This window comes from Podarcis raffonei, chromosome 9 (assembly GCF_027172205.1).
Source record: "Podarcis raffonei isolate rPodRaf1 chromosome 9, rPodRaf1.pri, whole genome shotgun sequence".
NCBI classification, from domain to species: domain Eukaryota; kingdom Metazoa; phylum Chordata; class Lepidosauria; order Squamata; family Lacertidae; genus Podarcis; species Podarcis raffonei.
This window is the reverse complement of record NC_070610.1, coordinates 43,900,342-43,924,875: the sequence shown is the minus strand read 5'-3', so window position 1 is coordinate 43,924,875 and position 24,534 is coordinate 43,900,342. Positions and strand designations below refer to the sequence as shown.

The window sequence follows — 24,534 nt, the reverse complement described above, 5'->3', positions numbered from 1 at the left end:
GCAGGGAAGAGGCAGCCTGTATGCACAGTTTCTACCCAGTCCATGTACACCGAGTAAAACCATATTACATGTCCAACACTACAGTGCCCATGCATTTGCCTACACAGATATTATCACTGCCAGCTGGGGGAAATGTACCATGTAAAACAGCCTTAACCTTGCAGAGCTAGAAGCAATTCCTGCTTCTCTAGTTCATCCTTGAATTCTCAGATCTGAGGCAAAAGCAAGCACTATAGTATACTAAGCAAATCCCAAGTAGTGCTGACTGGCATGCCAGTTCTTCTCGAACCTAGCATTGCTGTATCCGCATTCCAGTAACTGTAAAATAAAGCTAGGCAGGCAAGGTGGTGAGACTGGAGAACTGCAATAATCATCACGAGAGGAGGGGGCTGCAGCTCAGTGGCAGAGCACATGCGTTGCATGTATAAATGTCCCAGGTTCAATCTTCAGCATCTCCAGTTAAATAATCCCAGAGAGCAGGTGGTCTGGGGAGGACCCCTGCCTGAGACCCCGGAGAACGGCTGCCTGTCAGAGTGGACGTTACTGGGCTAGGTGGAGCACTGATCCGACTCAGTATATAAGGCAGCTTCATGTGTTCATATTAAATAAGCCAGTACAAAAGGATGTGCAAAAGCAATGTCATGGCACACTGACTCTCTCATCACACTCACCATCTCAAAAGGAAAATGCATCAATATGTAACCTTAAGCAAGTGCTGATTGCCTTTAAGGACGCTCTTGTTCAGCTTAAACAAGACAAAATAGTTTCTTAGATAAGAGTACTGGGAACATGCCTCTGAAGGTATGCAGGAGGTCACTTCTCTGAAGAGTTTTAATAAAGCAGCCTTCATGTCAATGCATTTAAGGAGACACACAGAGCCATTTTTTTCCTATACCTTACTACTAATGATCTATAGTACAAATGTTCAACCAGCCATACCTCTTGGGTGTATGGTTTGCAGCAATGCATATACCTGTTGGGTGTCTGTTGGGGGGTGGGGGTGGGTGGGCGGAGAGTATTATTTTTTTGGTACAGTACTTGGCTGCCCTCAGACAGTTTCTGCCCTTTCTGTTAGTCCAAGATAGGCAAGGAAGGAGTGCTTCGGCGAAGTGTCGTCCGGCCGTACAGTCTGTGGCCTGGGCGCATGGAATGTGATCTCAAAGTGGTTCTTGGGGAAAAACATGGTTAAGGGAATGAGGTGGGCAAATTCAGAGTTCCGGTACTTGTCAAAGCACAGGGAAGTGCCGTTGATGGCCAAGGCCTTAAGTGCCAGGTTTGGCTCTGCCCCGCCGCTGTGAGCAGCCGACATGGCCACCGTCTGCAGCGCCTGGGAGGCAGACATCACCGAGAGAGGCGACAAGAGGCTCCGGGGGCTGTTGGCAGCTAGGAGAGGGCCGGCTTCCTTGGAGGTTGCCCCCTGGCCCTTCTTCTCCTCTTCGGAGCAGTCCCCGTTTTGGTGCTTCTTCACATGGCGGCTGAAGACAAAAGGGTGGGTGGTCTTGAAGAGGCACTCTTCGCAGCTGAAAGTCTGGCGGGGAGCGTGCTTGAGCTTCTTGTGCAGGTTGAGATTGTCTTTGCGTTTGCAGCTGTAGCTGCACTGGTCACAGTGGAAAGGGCGCTCCCCGGTGTGTACACGCACATGCTCTATCAGCTTGTTGGCCGTCTTGGAAAGGTAGCCACACTGGTCACACTTGTAATGGTTGCCAAGGCGATGCTCCCGGATGTGCATTTCCAGCTCCAGCTGATTGGCTTTCACTGCCTGGCAGATCCGGCACTTGTATTCCATTTTGTAGTGGGTCTTCAAATGGCATTCCATCGCTGCGGGGCGGTTGGTGGAGTAAATGCAGAATGGGCACCTGCCGGGTGGGAGGGGGAAACCAAGAACAACCGCCAAAGAAATATTGAAACACAGGGTCTGGGCAATCATTCTTCCAAACATTTGCCATTCCACACATTCATGACATTCAATTTCCCCCCAAACTATAACTGCAGAGAAAACAGGAAGCTGTCGCTGGCTACTTCATCCCATTGTGCGGCCTGGCTAGTCCTTGGCTGTTTAAGACATGAAATGTCAAGCTACTGCTATAACATAATCTGACATGCAAATGCAGATGTCTTTAAGGTGAAACATTTTGGGCTTGGGGTGTTTTTTTTTGGGGGGGGTATTTCAGGTTAAAGAAATAGGTACCCAGATTGTGAGTGACCCTCTGCTATAATGTCACAATGAGCAGTTTAAAATTGGAAATTCAAATATAAAATGTGACTTGATGGTTTAAAAAAACAAAAACAAAACCAATGCAATGTGAGAAGCAGCCTTCAGGATTTCACACTCAAAGGAGGGTTTCATTATTTGAACTTATTTCCACCCTTACAGAGAAGCAATAGCTAACTTATGTGTATCAAACCAAACCATAATTATTCAGTGGGTAAACTAAACTACAATAATGCTTCAACTGTCTAGCTGATGTGAAAATATTCTCACTAATCTCAGGTGTGCTTCATATGCACTGTTTTGAGGGCCCCCAAGGAGAAGATCACAGGCACTTTGCTCCTCTCCTCTCCATTCATATATCGGTGCAGGATGGTAGTTGAGCCAAAGTTTGGCTTAACATGTCATCCAAACCACAAACCAGGGGTAAATTCTCTCTTTAAGCATGATCTGTAGTCAGGGTTTGTCTCTGGCTTATTGTGATGTGAGAACCAGACTACAGAATCCACAAGGCCCCCTGACACTCTCCAATTTCAGCCAAATCATGGAACCTCTGTAGACCTCTGGAAACAGTACCTAAGAGGGTTGCTACAGCAGGGGAGACAGGCCATCTTTACTCCTGCCCCTGAATTTCAGCTCCACGTAACAATGGGCAAAATTCAACCAGCAGTAAACAAATTTACATCAAAAAACACATGTTAGTACGTTCGTTTTGGTTAATTCTCTGCCACTGAAAATAATGAAACTTCAAAGTGCCAAATATTTGCTGTATCTATTTTCAGTGATTCATTTTCAAACTCTGGACTAAATGGTCTGATGGAGGCCACCTCCCCTTAGATGTCAATGTCTATTGCTTTACTTTTGCAGCCCAACAATGGAGGTAGAACACTGATGGAGTAGCTAGTAGCTTTTGAGAGCCTTATCCTCCAGGAAATTGTCTGACCTTGTTTTCAAGCCATCCAAGTTGCTGGCCATCACTGATTCTCGTGGGAGCAAATTCCATAGTTTAACTATACGCTGTGTAAAAAAAAGGTACTTTCTTTTGCCTATGCTGAATCTTTGGCTTTGCTGGATGTCAATGAGTTCTAGTGTTATAAGAGGAGAAATCTTGTATTCTGTCCTTTATAGCTGGATTTTGTTTTGAGTAGTGAATGTGAAATGTGATTTTTAGGGTAAACTTCCCTGGCTCTGGCTCTCCAGGCAGAAATGGATCCTGTTCAAATTTGTTGCCCTCCCCCCTCCCGTTACTATCCCCACAATATTTGAGGTACTTAACACAGTAAAAGTTTGTGTACTTGCTTTCCTTACTTGAGCCCACCGGTGGGGACAGTGTGGCATTTCTTGTGCTCCAGTAACTGCTCAGGAGTCTTCATGAACTTGTGGCACACATCACATTCAAACATCCGTGTAATCAGGTGGATTTGCAAATGGCGCTCAAACATGTTTTTTGTTTTGCAGACAAAGTTACAGAAAACACATTCAAAACCTGCAAGAGGAAATCACAGACACTATTACCTAAGTCGCACACCAAAGCCTTGTGCAAGTGGAGGGACTGACTTTGCATCCATTTCACCAACTCCTTACCTTTTTCTGATTTTTCTTCCATGTTCAATAAGGTCTGACTACCAGGCACTACGGAAATAACTAGCAGGTTGTTTGAAGCCTTGGGCTTGGGGCTGGTCTCTGCATCTTCTTTGCTGTTGGCAGAATCGCTAAGTGCTGACAGGGAAGAAGACGAAGGGCTGTTTGAGTCGCTTGGAGTCTTCCTCTCTTCACCTACGGAGAAACCCAACCAACAGAACCCAAAGCATTAGCTTGCTTATTAGTATCAGGGTTATATAAATTTTTTGCCCCAGATGCAGGCAGAGATCCATGTGCTACAGCAGCTTTTCTTGCATATCTGAAAGCACTTCTCCACTCACATGCTGCGGTGCTCATCCTGCCCACCTGATCTGGCCAGTTGCATCAGTTGTTTCACATGGGAATGAACATCCTCATCTAGAGCAACCAAGTTTTGTGCAACTATCTGCCCATGGCTGGAGCAGAGCCTCAGACTTTTAGCCAGGTTCTCTGTTGCTGTAGATGCAGGATTCTTAATAGGAGGTTGAGCTCCCAAGGGCTGGAACTATGGACGCTACAGCAATTTGCTGACAGAATGCTCTGTTCTTAGGTTGATCCTCGTGTGGCTGGTGGATAGATGCTTCTGAATATGGGCAGAAGCTGGGGCAAGATGACCTGTGGTTGCTGCCAGCTTTGTAGTTCTAGTCCACCCAGTGTCACCTTCCTGTAGACATGTCTTGGAAGCAATGCAATTATCTATGAGAGCCTTCTTTGTCCTACTTGCACTGAATTACAGATTTAATGGAGCTCTCTTCAGAAAGGCATGATCTCCCCATTTTTCAATTGATTAGAAGAGACAGAGAGACACACTGAAAGATAGCTCAGTATGTAGCAGGGGACTCAGGGTCGTGGATTCAAGCCCCATACTGGACAAAAGATTTCTGCATTAAAGAGTTTCAGACTAGATGACCCTTTTCCATTCCAACTCTACAATTCTATGACTAGAGTGAAGCTTCTCCTTGGATTCCAGCCTTTCTGGGATCCCCCTTGTACTTCCTCCTACAGCAGCATATCATTCATTCATTCATTTTCATTCATTTCCCACCTTTCCTGCAAGGAGCTTGAGGTGGAGTACAAACTTCTTCCCCATCCCATTTTCTAATAACTCTGTGAGGCAGGTTTCGGTTGATGGATAATGACTGGTCCAATGTCACCATGTGAGCTTTACAGCTGAGTGGCGATTCAAACCCTGGTCTCCCAGATCTTAGTCCAACACCCAAACTACTCCACCACACTGGCTCAAATAGTTGCGGAGAATGGAAACCAGCACTGGTCTAGTGTTAACAAACACCTACAACTCATCCCTATTTCCATTGATGAGAAACTGAAATCACTGAAGTCATTTCTACCCACGGATATAAGGTCACTTCCGCATGTTTGCAAAAGGTAAGAGGGAGGATGCCTACATTATACTATACAAAGCATTTGCAAAGGAAGGTCACACGTAGATAGTGTGAAGAGGTGTTAGTCCTTGCCTTCTCTTATCTAATGGAAGCAATTAATACTCACAAACACTTCACACAGCAGCCTTAGATTTTTAAGGTTCACTCTAAACAGAATGATAAACTATGCAGTTTTAACACATGATACAGATTAATCTTAAAGACAGTTTGGTCTTAATCATGCACTTGAAGTTTCTGTCAGTGGAATTTTGCAGACCACTGTATCCAACCAAGAGGGCCTCAGCCAGCATTTCGGTGGAGAAGTTGGGAAGGAGAGAGATGGCCGTAGGAGACAAGCCCAGATCTGGGGTGATCACCTGCATGCTTGGTGGCGACATGAGCCTTCATATCTGACTCCTCCATGGTAACAAAGTCACAGGCTGTGCAGCAAATAGAAAACATCCACTGTTCTTTATCCACATGAAGCGACATATGACTGACAAACTGGACATTCATCTCGGTTTCAAATCCACACACATGACAACTGGAGGCAGGAGAGAGTTAGAAAGATTAAGGAGTGTGCATTTACAGAAATGCTTTGTGACAGATACACATCACTTTTCTTCATTCAACCTGACCAATTCCTGTTTTTACTAACTTTGTCTTCTTCTCGCTGTTTAAATAGCACTGGGATATTCTTTTGTCTGCTGAACTGTTTCTGAACTGACAGCCATGCCAAGATGATTAAGGGCAGGCACAAGGCAACAATCCCAAACATGCTATAATGATGCTAAATAATCATAAAGTTAATTAAAAACTACAGGTTCCAGATGCTGCACATCACCTAGCTATTTCCTTTGGGCAATAAGATGTGCTGCAGCCTTGCCAAGATGTTTAGTCAGGCTGCTACGTGGACAAATGGAGAGCTTGCTGCAGACTTCGCAAGCAGCTCTCAAGCTTTGGAAACAGTCCCATGTGAGGTTGGGATCTTGTGCAGAAATGCCGGGCAATCTCAACAGAAGCAAGCCAAAATGGGCTCAGGGAGCACTCATCAGCTCTGCAGACACAAAGCGCTACCAAGAGGCATTTTGCAATCAGCTTCTAGCCCTGCTGGTATTGGCAACCAATAAACAAGGTTTGGCCTTCAAACTCCTAAGCATCCCACGACCAGATTCTGTTGCTTAGTACGAGACCCTCCTTGCTTTCTGACCCAGTCTTGTTGGGACAAGACAAGCGAAAATGATTTTTCAGTCCTGATGCTCAGATTATGGAATGGCCACTCCAAAGAGGCGCACCACAGCCCTATTTGAGTAATACACCAAACCCAGGTTTATTCCCCGGTGGGTGTTTTTTGTTTAAAAGGAAATACCTTTTTAATTTATCTATTTTACTGCTAGTGCTGTTTTCAGGTTTATTGCATTTTAGATGGTTTTTAAATTGTATTATTTATTTCAAATGGTTCTAAACTGTCTTGCATTGGCTTTTGCTTAGAAAGGCAGGATAATACACTTCCGTATGTATACATACTATAGTTGATGTTCTTTACAGGATCTCGCAAGTTTTACACAAGTCAAAACACTGAATACTACATCTCTCATTCCAGTCAGATTTGTAAACATTAATTTCTAAGCCTTGGCTGGCAAGTCACCTAATGCCTAGTCTGCACAATCAGCTTGGGGGTAGCTATTTGCAAAAGCAGTGACACTCCATGACCAACATTTGGGCTATACAGACTCACCACTCCCAGCATACCATGGCATGCTGTCAGGGCAGTTTACAGTGGTGTGATTTATATGGGAGATATGCATGGCAAGCAGTTACATAGGAATGACCCATGCAATGGGGTCCAGTGTTGTTTGGATTCCAAGTGGGCACTGTGTAGTTGCTTGCTTGAAGTGGATAAGCACAGCACACTCTGTAGGCAGCATACTCTGACTTCTGTCATCAGTCAGTGTACCAAGGGCCACTGGGAAATTGCTCCCCCAGGAAGAACATCACAACAAGGGGAAGACCAACCTGAACCCATCCATTGGCCAAAGGAGGAGTAGCTGCAGGGCTTATATGACTACTGTGGCAGGTTACAACAAATAGCAATATTGTCACTTGCTGCATCCTGGTTCATCCCACATTTCAAAGGGCTTTCAGAAAATGGAAAGCTGTGACTCAACAAGTAGATATTACATGGATGCCTGACTAAGTCCACCTATTCAGGTGGCAGGAGGAGGGCACACTCTCCGCTAGACCAAAGTCCACAAGTGATAGGCTATTTGGCTAAGCATTCCAGGATATTAGTGGGAAGGTGGAGTGGATGTGTGGGGTATACAGAATGGATTCAGAAGCAGGCTGGGAAATGCTGGAAGTTGGCCATAGAATCTCTGGATTCAGATTGTGAGCTGAGAGTAATTCAAGAGTTACACATTACTTCTGTCCTTGAGGTGCTTACAACTACCACATCTGCCTGCAGAATCCCCATCGCCCTCACTCTGGGCCACTGCTGAGGTTAAATGCAGGCAAGCCAAATGCACCTGCCAGGTTCTCCCTCGGAAGCAAACCCGACTGAGCTTGTTCTTTGGGTTTTCCTAGACAGAGAGAGGCAGAAAAGGCAGCTGGGGCCGGAGTCTCTGGGCTTGGCTTTCTTCCGGGTCCTCACCTGTAGTAATAAGGGTGCTTCTTTCCATCACTGCCTTCGGAAGTGACAGCGCTGACAATGTCCTCAGTGTCTGTACTCACCAGCTTCACGGAATGGACAGTCAGGTGCTGGTTCAGGTTAGCACGGCACTTAGCAGCATATGGGCACAAATGGCATTTGTATTTTCTCTCTTCTGGAAAGAAACATTAAAAGACTTTGAGGGGGAGCTTCGCATGCATGAAACACACCTCACATTTGTATCCCCACCATGGAGCTGAGGCAACGGCATGGGAATCGTCAGCATTTCCTCAGAGTGGCTTCCACCCACACAGAGGCACCATGGCCAAAGGGGGGAACAGCCTCTATCTCTCTTCAACAACTTCAGAGGCATGTTGCTAACAAAAACAAGAAAAACAACAACAAAGGACATGGTCTATCTCTATATGGGTGTGTGACTCTCTGCATGGTCTGGATTGCCACAGAGAAAATCAGCCTCGTGAACATGCAAAGTGACTAATACAGAATTTGTGTCCCACATTAAATTAAGAAAAACACCATCTTCATCCATCAGAATAATCCTAACTAACATTAGGCATGATCGAGCAAAAGTTAAAACACTTTTGAGCCTCATTGTTTAAATGGGAGAGTTAAGCACTTGCTTAGATATCTCCCACTGAAATAGGTAGGGTTTAAAAGCTCTTAACTTTTTAAAAAGGCCCTTAACTTAGTGTGGGTCATGTCCCTTGTTTAAAAGTGTAAAAAGTTCAGAAAGCTCTTGGCATTATATCAACAGTTACTATATTAATGGGATATGTTCAGACTAAATATTGTATAAAAATGAGAAGAGATGAAAAGCTACCTTTTATCATATCAAGTAGTTCAATTATGCCCCTCTGGGCATGAAAGCATGCAACTGTGACACATTAAACTAAATATTTAGCCCAGCAAGAGGTACCATTTCACCCATCACAAGTTTCTCCAAGCATCTTGCTGTTTTTAAAAAAACACCCCAGCAAGACAATATAAAAGGGGCTATAATTTGCAATGGTAGTTCAGTTATCTCTGAGAACAGCCCCCAGGAAGTACAATACAGTCTTTAGTGACTGAAATACATTTTGTGCTTGACCACCAGTTCACTTGTGATGGCCAGCAAATTCTTAAGTAGGAAATATTTGGGTGAAAGCTCAGTGTAATTCTTTTGCAATGAAGTCTGAAGATATGGCTGCAGCAACTCTAAAGGTGAAGACAAACATGGGGGGTAGGGAGGGGATAGACAGTGCACCTAGCATCTTAGTGAGCCTGGCTGTGCAATAGAAATGATAGGCATTCACACCTGCAGAATGAAGGCTAGTTCAACTGACCAGATTGCCCCCACCTGTTGCTTCAGCTGGGCTGTCTCCCTTATTAATAACCATTTATATATACATATATATACACATATATATATTAGATGGCGACATCATGAAGTGCCATCTAATCAGCGCTGCACACAGCCAGCTCCCTGTGCTCAGCCACGTTCAGTAGGCTTGAAATGAATCTTCTTCTTTGGTGATCACTCGTAGCCAAGTAAGATTGTCTTCCATGAACATTAACAGTGAGTCCATAAGTGACTGTGGAGGCCAATTCTGGAACCACACGTCCTTCCACAGTGGGGACATAGGTTTCTGGGTGGGAGCGGATCATGGTGAGGGTTTGCCAAACATGCCTTCCTCTTAGCACATTTCTCCCTTTTGTCCTGAGTTTGAGCGTCTTCAAAGTCCATGACTTTGGTAAAGGCTGTTCTCCAATTGGAGCGATCGCAGGCTCCAATTGTCGGTTTTTATCCTACATTTTTTTCGATTTGCCTTGAGAGAGTCTCTAAACCTCTTTTGTTGACCACCAGCATTAAGCTTTCCATTTTTAAGTTCAGAATAGAGTAGTTGCTAATCAGGCATCCAAACAACATGACCAGTCCAACGAAGTTGATGTTGAAGAATCATTGCTTCAGCACTGGTGATCTTTGCTTCTTCCAGTACACTGGTGGTACAGCAGAGTTGTTGTTTTTTCCTTGTTGGTGCAAGCTTTTCGTAAGCTTCTGCGAAGATATTTAGAATGGTTTGGAGGTAATCCTTTGAATGTGCCCACACTACGTTGTCATCAGCATACTGAAGCTCTATGATGGCAGTTATGGTGACCTTACTCTTTGCTTTCAGCCTACTCAGATTAAAGAGATTTCCATCTGTTCGATATGTGAGTTCTACCCCAGTGGGGAGTTTCCCTTCGACAATGTGTAGGATCATGGCAATGAAAATAATAAATAGAGTTGGGGCGATAACACAACCCTCTTTAACACCTGATCCCACTGTGAATGGTTTACTTTGAGAGCCATTGTTAACTGCAATTGTTGCTGTCATGTTATCATGGAGGAGTTGAAGGATGTTCACAAATTTATCTGGGCAGCCGATTTTTAGAAGGACAGTCCACAGGGCATTACAATTTACATTGTCGAAGGCCTTAGCTCAATAAACAGGGTTGGTTTTGCTCTCTGCATTTTTCTTGAAGCTGTGAAGCAGTGAAAATCATGTCCATTGTCACCCTAGGAGGTCAAAAACCATTTTGGGATTCAGGAAGGGTAGCCTCGGATATGGTTAGGAGATGGTTTGCTAAAATCCTTGCAAAAAAATTTCCAGCTGCAGCTAATAAAGAGATGCCTTGATAAGTTTCTACAATCCATTCTGTCACCTTTTTTTAAAAAAAAGGTTGATAATTTTAGCATCCCTAAAGTCTGCTGGCATCTCCTCTCCCCCCGCCCCCAATTTTTTTTGATGAGCTTGTGAAGTTGTTGTGTAAGTTCAATTCCACCCACTTTGAAGACTTCAGCAGGTATCCCATCAGGTCCACTGGCTTTGTTGTTTTTCATTTGGTTAATAGCTGCACACAACTCTCCCAGATTAGGAGATACTGCAAGTTCATCTCTTAATTTGTTTTTATGGAATTTGTGAGAGGACCTCTGTAGCTACAGAGGAGTTGTGGTTAAGGAGAGGCTGGTAATGTTCTTTCCAGCGCAATGCAATAGCTTCTTTATCTTTTAGAAGTGTGGTACTGTCTGTTGAGCGTAGGAGGCATATGCCATGATTTATTGGCCCACAGATGGTCTTTGTGGCTTTAAAGAAACTCTGTGCATCATGAGTGTTGGCCAAGTGCTGGATCTCTTGAGCTTCTTTTAATTCACCAGGTGTTCTTTAGTTCTCTGGTTTTTCATTGAACCTCAGCCTTAGCGTTGGCATAGAGTTTTTTCTTAGTAGCGCATTTCCTAGCTCTTTGCTAGATCTGAAAGGCCTTCCATTTCTTGTCAATAATGTCTTCAATCTCACTATCATTCTCATCAAACCAGTCCTGGTGTATCTTGGTTTGGTATCCAGTAGTTTGTTCACAGGCCTCAATAACGGATGTTTTTAGCTTGGTACAGTGTTCCTTGATGTTATCAGGGAACTCCAAAAGCAGGATGGTCCTTAGGAGTCATTTGGAAGCAATCCCACTTACTAGGATCTTGAAGGGCTTGAGTGTTCATTTTGCGCCTTGGTTTCCTTCCTTGAAGCCTGCGTTGAGGTATAATCTAGATAGCCATTGTGGAACGTATGACTATAGTGAGGGGGGCTTTCAGACAGGCTGTGCAGCTCTCTCTATAGGTTATATCTTTTATCTTAATAATATTAAAACTTCCATTTCTATTTTATCACTGACTTGTAGTGCTTAAAAATGATTTGAACTATTAGCTTGTGGCACACAAACAGATGGTATCTGTAGGAATGGCCTGGCATTGTTTTCAGAAGCTGCAATCTGTTGCTCAGTAAATTCCCAGAATTTGGATTTCAGACAGCATGTTTGAACCTCAACTGGGGATTTATTGTGACAGATGTAAGGTCCTTAAAAATTGGGTCCAACAGTGTAAACTTATACATGCCACTTCTGAATAGGCATGTTCAGTTCAGTGGGGCTTATTCACAGGTAAGTGGGTACAGGATTGTGGCCTATAACCTGTTCAAATTCAAATAGCCTGGTTAGCTTAAAAAGCCTTTACTAAATGTCTTAAAACAACATAGATGTGCTAAAGACTTACCCCCTAATTAGTAACTATGGAGCTTAAAACATCACATCAATTTTACCTAAGCACTGAAGCTGAAGTATTGCTCTAGAACAAATCCTTTAGAATATTTTGAGCATAGATGTACAGAACAAAATGTTAACAGGATCACCTGTGGTTATCTATCCACATGTAATATTTTGTTATAGTTGCTTTGAGACAAACAGCATTTCAGTACAAGGAAGAGGGTAATAGTTCAATTAGCTGAGCTTATGAGAAAATCTATTATGTTCTTTCCTTTTCTAAAAAATCACATTACTGATTATCTATCTTGGCATTGTTATACTTGGTGCCATTTTAATTCAGCAATGTAAGTAGGCTTTGATTGATCCCTATATATTTTGAAGTGTTTTTAACACATGCACTGATTGTGGGAGTGCAGATGTCATAACATAACTGGGGTACGGGGACTATCTCACAGGTTTATGTGAGAAGACTTGAGCAGAAGTTTAATAATAAAGGCAAATGTCTTAATTCCATTGTGATTGTATCAGTGAAATAAAAATTGCTACTGCAGGGAAGGACCTTGCATCCAACACACAAGCCCTACCAAACTGATAATGATCAGCATGATCAAGCACCAAAACCAGATGGCCCAACTTTTGGATAATTTTTAAAAATAATAATAATATAAAAAACTATGAATTTTAAGGACAGAGACCCATTGACTAGGAGTGTTGCAAAGTGTACAGAGGATAGATCAATCCACCGTTATTTGCATGCAAAGAAATGTTCATTGTTGCCACAGGAAAATAATGGAGTGAAACTGCCCAACACTATTTTAAAAAAGTGTTACCTGTGTGCAGGGAGAGATGTCGGGACAACGTCTGCTGTCGGCCAAACACTTTTCCACACACATCACAGGGAAAGAGCTGGTCATTAAATTTCCAAGATGGTAACCCATTTCCAGCCTCCAGCCCTATCTTCTCTGCTTCTATTCCCCAAGAAAGGAGAAAATACAGTTCTAATATTAATGACTCAAAGGCATGACTTGATTCCACACTATGTGTCACTGGATATGTCATGAGCAACACAATGCCACTGTTCCATACTGTCAGCCGTGGTACATGCGTACGATTCTTGTGTGGCACCAGTCAAGGCGTAATCCTAACCCTGCTTATCTGCACGTAAGCCTCACTGAATTCAGTAGAACTTACTTCTCAGTAGACACGGTTAGGACTGCAGCCTTAGACAATGGATTCCTTTATTGCACTAACCATACTAACATTAAGCAGGCCAGGAGCCTCCCTGGAGCCCATGTTACAATCATGTTAAAAGCATGGCCTGAAAACATAGGAGCTAACTCCTAAGGGCTTCGGGGGAGCCCCAATAAAATATTTGAGGGAGTCAGGTCCCCCCCCCAAAGTTTTTGGGCATTGCCATTCAAATGGTGTGCATGCACCATGCCATGTGATCAATTATGCGGGGCAGGGCTTACCTGCCCCCCACCGCAATATTTTATTCAACTTGGCACCCCTGCTGAAAGCAACTCTGTAAAGTGGTAGGGAAGTCACATAGCATGCATTAGCCTCAAACTCTCAGGTAAGACTCTGGAAGCAGGATGCGACCGCACAAGTGCTCTCTTTTACGGTTCTTCTTTGCATCTGCTTTGCAAACAAAAGCTCCCAGGTCCAATCCCCAGCATCTCCACGTAGGGTTGAAAAGGTCCTGTCTGAAACCAGGGAGAGCAGTTGCCAGTCCGTGTTGGCAAGTATAGCCTCTTTTACTGACAATTTCAGAGTAGCTGGAGCATCTTAGTCTGCAACCGCTTTTATTTCTTAATTTTAATCAAAATTTTACTCCTGTGGAAACAGTACTATTGAGTAGTTCACTTTTAATGCACAGATACTTCCAGTGAAATTAAGCTTTTCCAGTTGTCCCCTTGCATAGCACATCTACTCCCCAATATGATCTTAAGGTTGCAAAACCCTTGTGGTTATCCCATCCTTCCTTACAGGAACAGGGCATCCTTCAGAGGATCAAATAATCAAAGCCACAATTATCTGTGGCGTTTCATTAACATGGGTGTACTTGGTACTGCTGGACGTTCAAACATAAATTGAACTGGCCTCACCACTGATGAAATGCAAATCCTACAGTGGCAGATTTGTTTTTCAAGGTGTTTTTCATGAAATACCAATACTGTAGTTACAGTGGTCAGAATTCACCTCACCGCATGTGCTCTCATAGTGGCTTTTAACACTTACAAAAGGAATTCTGTTTCATGATACCAGCTGTTAAGAGTTATGCCTATACAGTTGTGTAGCATCTTTCATTCACTTCATTGCTCCAAATATTCCAACACTGAGAAGTTTAAGCCATAAATAACAGAGGAAGGCAAAACAGAACAGGCTAAATTGCTGAGCTGTGTGACTGCTCTTCTGAAGTAATCGTTTATAGACTTGGTGATTTTTAAGGCAAGAAGGTAGCCATTATGGTACTTAAACCTGACATTCTGCTTCAAAGGTGTTGTAAAAATCCACCTAGCAATTCCTGCATCTAGCCCATCTGTTCTGGTTGAAATGCAGCACATCCCAATTTGATTTAAAGACTTGTAGTGATGCAAACCACCACAACTAGCAGTATGCTCACTCTTCTCTCCTTCAGGCTCCCCACAAATACGTTATTTTAAAAAGTGATGCTAAAACAGATTTTTGTTAGCTTGTCAAGTAAACCATTTCCCCAACCTCTTGCTAACTCTGTGGTGACAGCATGCTAGGAAGATTTGAGTTGTTTGAAGGGATGGGGTCCAATGTGTGATTGAATATGCAACTCACTCATATTTGGGGACTTGTTAGAGCAGGCTGGCTCCAGATCCATTCTGTGTGAGAACCTTTAGACAACCTAAGGCACTGCAGAATAACTCTAAAAGTCACTATGCAGTGGTTAAAACTAGTTGTCTGCATCTACCCTTGGCCATAACCCAGAATTTTAAATTTATTTTTCTTTACTGGAACCTCTGCTTAACTCAGAAATAAAGAGAATGCTTCTAATAGATTGTGAACCTCTCATTATTATGACTGTATTTATATAATTGTTTTGATATTTATGTTGTAAAAATAGGATGTTACCTATTGTCTGGTATGTTGTAAACCACCCTGTGGTTTTCTAACAAAGGGCAGTATATACATTTAATAAATAAGAGTCTGGAGAGGGCATCCTGCCTGCAGATACCATCCTATCAGGAGATCCATTTCACACAGTGCCAGAACTGGGCCTTCAGTGTGGTGGCCCCTCTCCTCTGGAATTTCCTCCCCTTATACATGGAAGTCATCTTCTCTGCTGTCTTTTCAGCTCCTGCTAAAGAATTCGTCTTTCAACAAGTCTTTTAAATAGAGATCTTTATTCCCGTTAGAATCTGTATTGGATTTGAATTGATCTTATGTATGTTGTTTTAAATTGGGGGGGGGGCTTATGTTTTTATATATGACACTGTTTAATGTTTTTATTCTATTGTAATTCACATCATTATGCCTCATGTTAAGCGATTCATAAATGGAAAATATTAATAATAATGTTACGTTTTATTGTCTCGCATCTGTAGGTAAATAAAAACTGAAGAAAAAAGCTGAAAGGAGTTGCATGGCAACGAGAATGGGGCTGTAAGATGTGAGCCCCCTACAGCCCCTTTACGCAAGCAACCATTGGTCAGGGCTCATGTGGCACTACAAAAGAAAAGAAAAGAAAAGAAAAGGGGGGGGAAGCACCTCATGTATAAGCACTCTTCCTCTTACCCAGTTAAACAGCTCCTCCCACCCAACACACAGAAATCCTTCTGTGCCTATATGGTCAGTCTCACAGATGATTTCTGCATGTGATATAAAGTGACTGCAAGCAAGGACATTCTGTTCTCCAGTTTGCTTCCGTACTGTTATTTTTAATGTATTGTACGATAAACAATGAAAAATAATAAAGTAACTGCCACAGCAGTAATGGACCTTATGGTAGCAACTAGTACTGCACTTGTGAACTGCAAGGTGCCCCCAACCTTCCTGTTCAGCTGCTATCCAGAACTGCATTTTTTTCCATTTATGTAAAGCTAGAACTATCTGGATAAACCGTCAGTCAAACAGTATACATGTGAATTATTGTAATTAATGCACGCAAGACCTCAAAGCCAGCTTAACAGAGCCGCAAGGATCTACGCAGCCATCACAACAGGCTATTTATTATAGGACACATCTCTCAAGAAAGCCACAGTTCATACAGCACCTGGAACAACAAAAGCTTGACACTTGAAGGGTGCCCTCTGGGTGTTACCATTATCTGCTATTTGTCTTATAATAATATAAATTATCCTTAAATTATCCATGCTTCTTCCAAATTAGCCCTTCTGTAAAGTTTAAAAGGCAGGAGGAGGGGAAACAAGCTGAAGTATGTATCATGCTTCCCTGAAATCAATTGTGAGCCATTCTTCCTATGATTAGTCTTGAGTTCAAGACAGCGGTCATTTGACTCGGCTGCAATGATATTTTAGCAGAGCTTTCTAAGTGCTTAATCAAAACAGTGCTTCAACGGGAGGAATATGGTAATGATTATGAGAAAATGTCAAGTGTATGCCAGTTCCTAAAGCATGGTCACTACAAAACTGAATTAATTTGGACACAAAGCAAACAAGCAGACTCAATTAAAAGCCAATACGTCTCTTTAACAATTCCTCTCAGCGTTAGTCACTAGCTCTCTCCTTGCCATAATAAAGTAGCTGAAACCAGAAACTATTTCCTGTGGAAAAGAATATCGCCATCGAAATCCCATAGGAAACTGCAAAAGTGTCCATTTTCAAATTTCCCCAAAGGTGCTGAAACCAGACTTTTGTAAAAGCTTATATTGCATCCATCTAGAACACAAGTTTCTCTTGCTTTAAAAATTCCCTCTAAATGTCTGCTACTCAGAGGCAATCTTTTGGGAATTGGGTTGCCAATATTTTCTAATAGGTTTTCCTGGCCAACTTTGCTATAAGTGATGCTCGGCAGTGGGTCGTCCCCCCCCACCTCAGCTATGCACTTCCTTTGTAGCCGAGTGACTCCTAGCAGAAACTGACCATTCTGAAGTGGCTGAAAGTATCCTCTGGAGCTCTCCCTCAACACTTCCACCTTCCTCTGCCTGCTCTGCACCCATCTGCCTGCCCAGAAAGTGTCTTTAAACCGTGCCAATGCCACTTGTGTGCCTGAATGGAAGACAGAGGAAAGTGTCTGTAGATGTGATGTTTTCCATGCTTGGAACGTAGCCTGCTGGACAAAGGTAGGAGTCATAGCTGCTGCTTCTCCCACATTTTCCTTTGGCCCCACATACCTGTGGCATGTTGCCCACAGAAAATGGCCCACAAGGGACTGTGGCACTTGAGCCGAAAAAGGTTCCCAACTTCTGCTCTAGAATATTCCCAGCTACTTCCCCCCAAAATAGTGTAATACGCTTATGGCCAAAAATACCATAAATAAAAATACCATAAAAACACCAAAAACAGTTTAATACAATTATGGTGCTGGAAGAGGCTCTTGAGAGTCCCATGGACTGCAAGAAGATCAAACCTATCCATTCTGAAGGAAATCAGCCCTGAGTGCTCACTGGAAGGACAGATCCTGAAGCTGAGGCTCCAATACTTTGGCCACCTCATGAGAAGAGAAGACTCCCTGGAAAAAGACCCTGATGTTGGGAAAGATTGAAGGCACAAAGAGAAGGGGACGACAGAGGATGAGATGGTTGGACAGTGTTCTCGAAGCTACGAACATGAGTTTGACCAAATTGCGGGAGGCAGTGGAAGACAGGAATGCCTAGTTTGCTCTGGTCCATGGGGTCACAAAGAGCCGGACACTACTAAATGACTAAACAAAAACACTTATGGCAAAGGGTCCATTTTTGCTATATGTTTAAAGCAGTATCCTACTACTATAAAAAGCAATGGCTTCTCCTGAAGAAGCCTGTGAACTGTGTGCTAAAGAGTGCTGTGAGTTGTTAGGAGATGTCTATCCCCCTCACAAGAATTCCCTGGAAAGAGGGATTGATGGTTAAATCACTCTGAGAATTGTAGCTCTGTAATTCTTCCTCCTAGAAAACTTGTGTGGTGGGTGATACCCCCCAAAATGCAAGTCTCACCTGAACAAAACATTTCCATAGAAAGCAAATGGCTCTAACTTTTATTTAATCATGTTATGTCCAGTCCATGGGCATACTATATAGAACAGGGATAGTCAACTCTGCGCCCTCTAGTCTTTGTTGGTCTCCTAACTCCCATCATCCCTGACCACTGGCTATTGATGGGAGTTATAGTCCAACAAAGACTAGAGGGCACAGAGTTGGTTATCGCTGATATAAAGGGTGGGTTTTATTTTTTGCATCCCAAAATTAGTGATTATCCCTTTACAAAACTAACATAATGAGAAATAGTGTGAAAGAAGTTTTGTATTGGCTGAAGCGAAAGAAAAGTATGTCTTCAATATACAAATGATTTTCTGCATACACATTAAAGGCACAATTTTTTAAACAGAAGTTTGTGGCTTAAATGTACCCTATTCCTGGTGGACTGTGCCAATATCAGCACCGTTGAGTCAAGAATGAAGGCATCCCTAAGGAATTATTTGCCAGGAAGGTTTGATTTCCATTCTTATTTGTTTGCATTTCATATGGTTTTTTATCACTATTTGCTGTTTAAAAGTACGAAATGGTTACAGAACAGCTTAAACATCCTGGAAAGAGAAAAGTGGGGTGAGCTCTATAAATAAAATGGTCATCAACCATGGAGAAAAAATAATTACAAAACTGAGGTCATCTGAAAAAGGTTATGCAACAAAGAAACCATCAGAAAAAGGTAAATGTAAGTTGATAGGATTTGCTGTTTTTACCAGCTTTGCTCTCATTTTACCCTTCAGCCAAAATAAGCAGCTGACTCAACTGGTTCAAATTTATACGTTCACAAAACCAGAAGTAGTATTAAAGAAATAAAGAAATAAAGAAATTTCACTGTATGTGAAAGTAATGGTCTATCTTTGCAAATTGTTCTCCATTTGCATGAGAACAATCGTGTATCTGGAGTCCTATGAAATGAAAGCAAAGAAATGTCATTCACTGTATGAATTACAATTTTCTCCAGAAAGAAAATATCCTTTTATAATATTTTCCTAAGGCTGTCATCATGCTGTAGTTTGTGGTGCCATCCACTGACCAATGGTGCTGCAAACTATCCTGCAACAACAGCCTTCTGAGAGCTGCTGGACCATTGCAACAGTGGAGGAGGGAGGCGGCTGTGGTGGGCAGTCCATTCAGGAGTAGTCCCAACAGGCCAGGGCAGCTCCTCAACAACCAACCTGCTCTGCTGCTGCTGTCTACCTCACTGATGACACTTTCAGCCTCAGCAGTGGAGGCAAGGAGAACAAAAGCAGTGAGAGCCAAGATGTTTCCCCAGGCCTGGTCTAAAGTGTTATTGGAGGGGTGTTGGGGGGCCGGGGCCGGGTTGGTGAGCAGGGTCAGCCATCAACACAGATAGATATTAGCCTGATAGATATTACAGAGTACATTTGTTGTGCAAAGCAGCTTTCAATTCTTATCTAACTCTTCAGCCAAATTTATAGAGCAAATGTGGTACTCTTAATGTGTCCAAGATCCTATGTTTCAGCCGCCCATCTGCATTAAGTGCCAGCTAGTTTGGTATCACAACAGAAGAAAATTGCATGGAAAGTGGGAGGAAATGTTTATGCTGTAATAATTTGTAACCACAAGCTGCAATCTAGCTTTTCTTACAGCCCTATCAAAGATAATAGGAATATTGTCAACTGAAGATACTTTATATTGGTCTTCAGACACATGGAACAACATAAGCCCTATGCTGCATGTAAGCTAGGCACATAATTGTGGAATTTTCAAGATACAAAGCAGTGGAATAAACAAAGCAGTAATCCACATGAGCTAAATCAGCACATGCAGCACTGTTTAGTGCAATATGAACCCGACAAAAAATACTGTTAATCAGTGTCTCCAAAAGAAGTACTATTGTGAGCATGTTTGCCTCCATCACTTGCCAAACAAACTGATTTTCCAGCACCAGCTTTCTCCAATCCGTAATGAGTCTTATTTCTTCCGTTATGAGAACCTGAAGAGCAATAAGACCAGCTGGCAAATTTTCTATTTTCTAAAGGGTAAAAGCGTAGAAAGGAGACACAATGCTCCAGAATGTTCTCTGCTTATGGGAAATCATGATAATAGCCTCCAAGAGAACAGTAAGAAACAGAGAGTCCAAATAACTAAAACTGATGTTAGACTGTTGCAGGCAAATTCCTCGATTTATGGGTCTACAGAATAGTAATGGCTGCAAGTGAATGCAGAGCTAGCCTTCTATATATGCCTGCCATTCAACGGTAGTATTAGTCAGCGCTGCCATGGGGAACGGGAAAGGTGTGTTTCAATGTCTTGATGAGGATAATCAGCAAGAAGACCTAAAAACATACAAAAGATTTTTTTTAGCAGGCACCGAAAAGAGTACAGTGAAGGCACCTGCTTGATCTCAATAGGCAGGGAGTTCCAAAGTGCACGCATTGCCACACTAAATGATTAAGTTCTTATAAATGTGAAATGGGTATTACGTGGCACCTGTAATAGTGACAATTCAACTGATTGAAGCAGTCAAGTGGGTAAAGGCAATATTGTAGGTAAATGGGTCCCAAGTTGTTAAGGGCTTTAAATACTAATAGTATCACCTTCAACTTGGTTCAGTAGCAAATTGGCAAGCAGTGCAGATTCCTGAGCACAGGTGTTCTATGCTGACAAGGCCTCATCCTGTTAGCAATTGTGCTACAGCATTCTGCTCTAAATGCAGCTTCTGGATCAGCATCTATGTTACACCAGCTTACTGAAGTTGCATTTGCCATTTTACTGCCCACTCATTCAGAGAGAATAAATACCAGACAACAGAGCAGTTAGTGGATGGGTGAGTGATTGAGATAATTTTTGATGTACCCGGCCATCTACCCACCATCCTTTTCCAACTCGACACCCTGTAGGTATCTCAAAATTAACCATAAGTGTCTCCTCTAGTTAGGACAATTTCAAGGCAATTTTGATGTGAAAGTACTACAAATGTCCAATCTAGTCAGAGGTCCAATTGCAATGTATAAAACACTCATTGTTTTTGAAACTCTTGTTTTAAAAAGTTCTTTGCATTTATGGGGTACCTAATACAATGAAACAACCACAGCAGCGATGCATTGCTTGGGATGCTGTGGACTGGACTAGAAATGGAATATTCTGTTTTGAAAAGTCGTAGCTTTCTACAATCACTAAGGAAATCCTCATAAAGCAAGGAATGCAGTTAGATTTGAAGCCTTTTGGCAGAGTAGGGCAGACAATGGGGAAGCATGGTGTTAATTATCCTCATTATCTCAGTAGGATGATAGCTCTGGAGCCAGAAGAATAGCAATCTGAATCTCAACACTACTGACTATTTACTCTTCTTCATTTCACAGAAGTAATATACTAATTTGTTTCAGAAATCTCCAAAGCCTGCCAAATCTTCCTTAAATGGAAATATGGCTTTACATTCAAAACCTCTAAGTGTGCTCCCTACTGCCACTGGGCAATTGTCAACAGCATTTGGAAGAGCAGCAGAAAATGGAATCTGATGTATAAGCAAATATGAAGAATTATTGTCATGGGTCAACTCAAGTCAAGAGGACTGTTTTAACTGCAGCACGGCAAACAGAATCCTCTTACTGCCCATCACAACTTCTGAGATACCTTTAGATGTCCTAAAATTGGGAATTACAAGGGATGCGGGTGGCGCTGTGGGTTAACCACAGAGCCTAGGACTTGCCGATCGGAAGGTAGGCGGTTCGAATACCCCACGACGGGGTGAGCTCTCGTTGCTCGGTCCCTGCTCCTGCCAACCTAGCAGTTTGAAAGCACGTCAAAGTGCAAGTAGATAAATAGGTACTGCTCCAGCGGGAAGGTAAACGGCGTTTCCGTACGCTGCTCTGGTTCACCAGAGGTGGCTTAGTCATGCTGGCTACATGACCTGGAAGCTGTACGCCGGCTCTCTTGGCCAATAAAGCGAGATGAGCGCCGCAACCCCAGAGTCGGTCATGACTGGACCTAATGGTCAGGGGTCCCTTTACCTTACCCATGCTGTGCATCTTGAAGTCACTCAGATGACCTTCAGAGTCATTCATAACAAACAAGGTTGTTGCTTCAAAAAGTTATTTAATGAATGTTAAATGTTACACTGGAATTTGAAACTTTTGTGGGGAGGGAAGGTGTTGCTCCCAAGGCCATCCTAAGGTCCAAAACATTAGCCCCAAAAGAAGAAACAAATGCCATACACTTGAAAAGCCTCACTTAGTGTGTCACAATAATCACGCTGGCTGTTTGTCCTAGAAAAAATTCTAGATTGTTTGAGAACTGTTTCTGAATGGACACAAGACACCATTGCTGGCTGCTCCAATAGAAGTCATAATAAATCAGGGCAGAAATGGTCCATCCGTTGTTCAGTCTTAAGAACGTAAGAAGAGCCTGCTGGATCAGGCCATTGTCCCATCTAGTCCAGCATGTTCTCCCAGTGGCCACCCAGAGGCCTGTGGGAAACCCTCAAGCAGGGCCATTTATTGGCCTTAAGAGTCTTCATTTCTTGTAGCCAGAACTGCCAAGAATAATGTTGCACTGCCTTAAAACTCTGCTTCTTGAAGTAGGAAAGGAAATAGGACGACATAGGACACATTGGTTCCAAAGGAGGGAAAAGCCAACTCGTTATGCTTGAGCTGCAATGAACAAATTAGGAAAATAATATATATATTATTGCCCTAAGAAACAGAATTTAGAGAGATAAAGGGAGTCTGAGTTTGACAGTAGTTGAACTTATCTGGACACATTGCTGAAGTGGAAGGAAAGGTTAAACAAAGGAATCCACTTATCTAGGTATCAAGAGTTTAGTTTTGAGTTACAAGATGTGACAGAAAAGGTAGTAGAGAATTTTTAAAGGGATTAAAGGTTGGCACAGAGCTAAGAAAGCCAACTGACAGGCAAATGTTTAATTCACTGACACATTTAGACCAAGAACAATGCAAACCCATAACTGTGCTTTACCTCTTGACATAGGTAGATATAAAGAGCCTGTAGTAAAAATTTCTCCAAGCTTGCTCAGTTTGCATAAACCTATTTCTCTTTTTTTAAAAAACAGTTGTAGGCCAGCTGAAGTAATCATTTGTTTTTAGCAATAGTTATATTATAACCACAGAATCCAGAAAGCAATATGAGGGGAAAGGGCTAATGTAACAGAGCATGAATGGAAACAGCCTCTTAGCATCAAACTTTTGCGTTGATGATAATGTAGAGCATCTGTGCAGTGGCACTGTGTGTGTTTAACACAAATATATGATTCTTTTCTCCTTCAGCTTAATATATAAGACCTCAGCACAAACTAACAATATGCTTGGGTTGCAGTATCCACGCTAGAAGCTGAGAGTCATCCTTTTGACTTTCAAATCCATGGATTCATTTCAGGAAGCCGTTAACAATTCAATCATATTTCATGGGTTTCCTGGCCAATATCGGGCTGTTGTGGTGTTACTGCTGACCTTTGTTTTTCAAAGCAATTCTTTTAACTTTTTCTTCCTTATTCCATTTCTGTTCAAACCTCCTGACTCTTACTTTTGCTGTGTTTAATTCTCTTATTGTTCTTTCATTAAAGGTTGCTTGTGCTTCACAGTGGCACCTGTTTCTTGTGTAAATAAGCCCATGCCGAGATTTTCCCGGTTCCTTGCGATCGCAAGAGATTTACTGTTTCCACCAACTATAGAATAGCGTATAAGACAAGAATTAAGACATTATATACATCATGAACTTTGTGTCTTAAAATTAACAGGGAGACTGGGCCATAAGGTGAATTTAGAGAAGCAGCCAACACTGCTCCTTTCCCTTCATTATATATCTTTAGGCGCCAGGTCAAGCATTCCTCTTCAACCAGGCTTTGGGCTGATTCATATTCTATGGCCTTTTAAATGTGTTGGGAGGGAGTATTGTTTTGTTTTTGTTCTAATTTGAGCTTTTATCCTGTACTTTTATCTTGTAAACCACCCTGAGGTTTTCAGATGAAGGGCAGCATATAAATTTAACAAATAATATTAAGACTGTATTGCAAATTGCAATATGCCTCCAGTTGGCAAGCACTTCCTAGCTATTCAGCATAGCTAGTAGGATATGGCAATTCTATGAATAACCGCTGATATGTGAGAGAAGCTTAAACAAAACTAAGTGAACATGATTTCTAGGAACATTTCTAGAAAGCTGCTTTATACCAGGTCAGCCTCCTTGCCCACCCAACCCAGTATTGTCAACTTTGACTGGCAGCAGCTCTCCTGTGTCTGAGGCAGAGATTTTCCCAATCACCTGCTACCTGACCCCCTTTAACTGGAGATGCCAAGCACTGAAGCTGCATGCAAATGACGTCTCTCTGCTCTGGTCTGATAAGCTGTAGTTCCTCACCATGTATGTAATAATGTTTGAAGATTATGACATGTGTACCCACTCTTTCAACACCTTTATTAACATGGTCATAGATTTTTCCTGCACCCCAGATGTTGGACTTCTTTAT

The 24,534-nt window shown here is 42.4% G+C and overlaps 1 protein-coding gene across 6 annotated transcripts in view; it reads right to left on the bottom strand.

The window, feature by feature from the left end:
* Positions 1 to 796: 796 nt before the first annotated feature.
* The window catches only part of ZNF827 (zinc finger protein 827), a 112,951-nt gene continuing 89,213 nt past the window's right edge, over positions 797 to 24,534 (bottom strand). For 3 of the 6 annotated variants that reach the window (XM_053403240.1, XM_053403242.1, XM_053403241.1), the window contains exons 9-14: positions 12,760 to 12,897; positions 7,862 to 8,033; positions 5,589 to 5,755; positions 3,794 to 3,985; positions 3,518 to 3,695; positions 797 to 1,856 (exon numbers count right to left, since the gene is read on the bottom strand). In XM_053403240.1, the coding sequence (XP_053259215.1) occupies positions 1,049 to 1,856; positions 3,518 to 3,695; positions 3,794 to 3,985; positions 5,589 to 5,755; positions 7,862 to 8,033; positions 12,760 to 12,897 (1,655 nt within the window). In that variant the 3' untranslated portion in view covers positions 797 to 1,048. Of the gene's footprint in view, positions 1,857 to 3,504; positions 3,696 to 3,793; positions 3,986 to 5,588; positions 5,756 to 7,861; positions 8,034 to 12,759; positions 12,898 to 24,534 lie in introns of all 6 variants that reach the window. The other 3 variants (XM_053403245.1, XM_053403244.1, XM_053403243.1) reach the window with 3 other exon arrangements.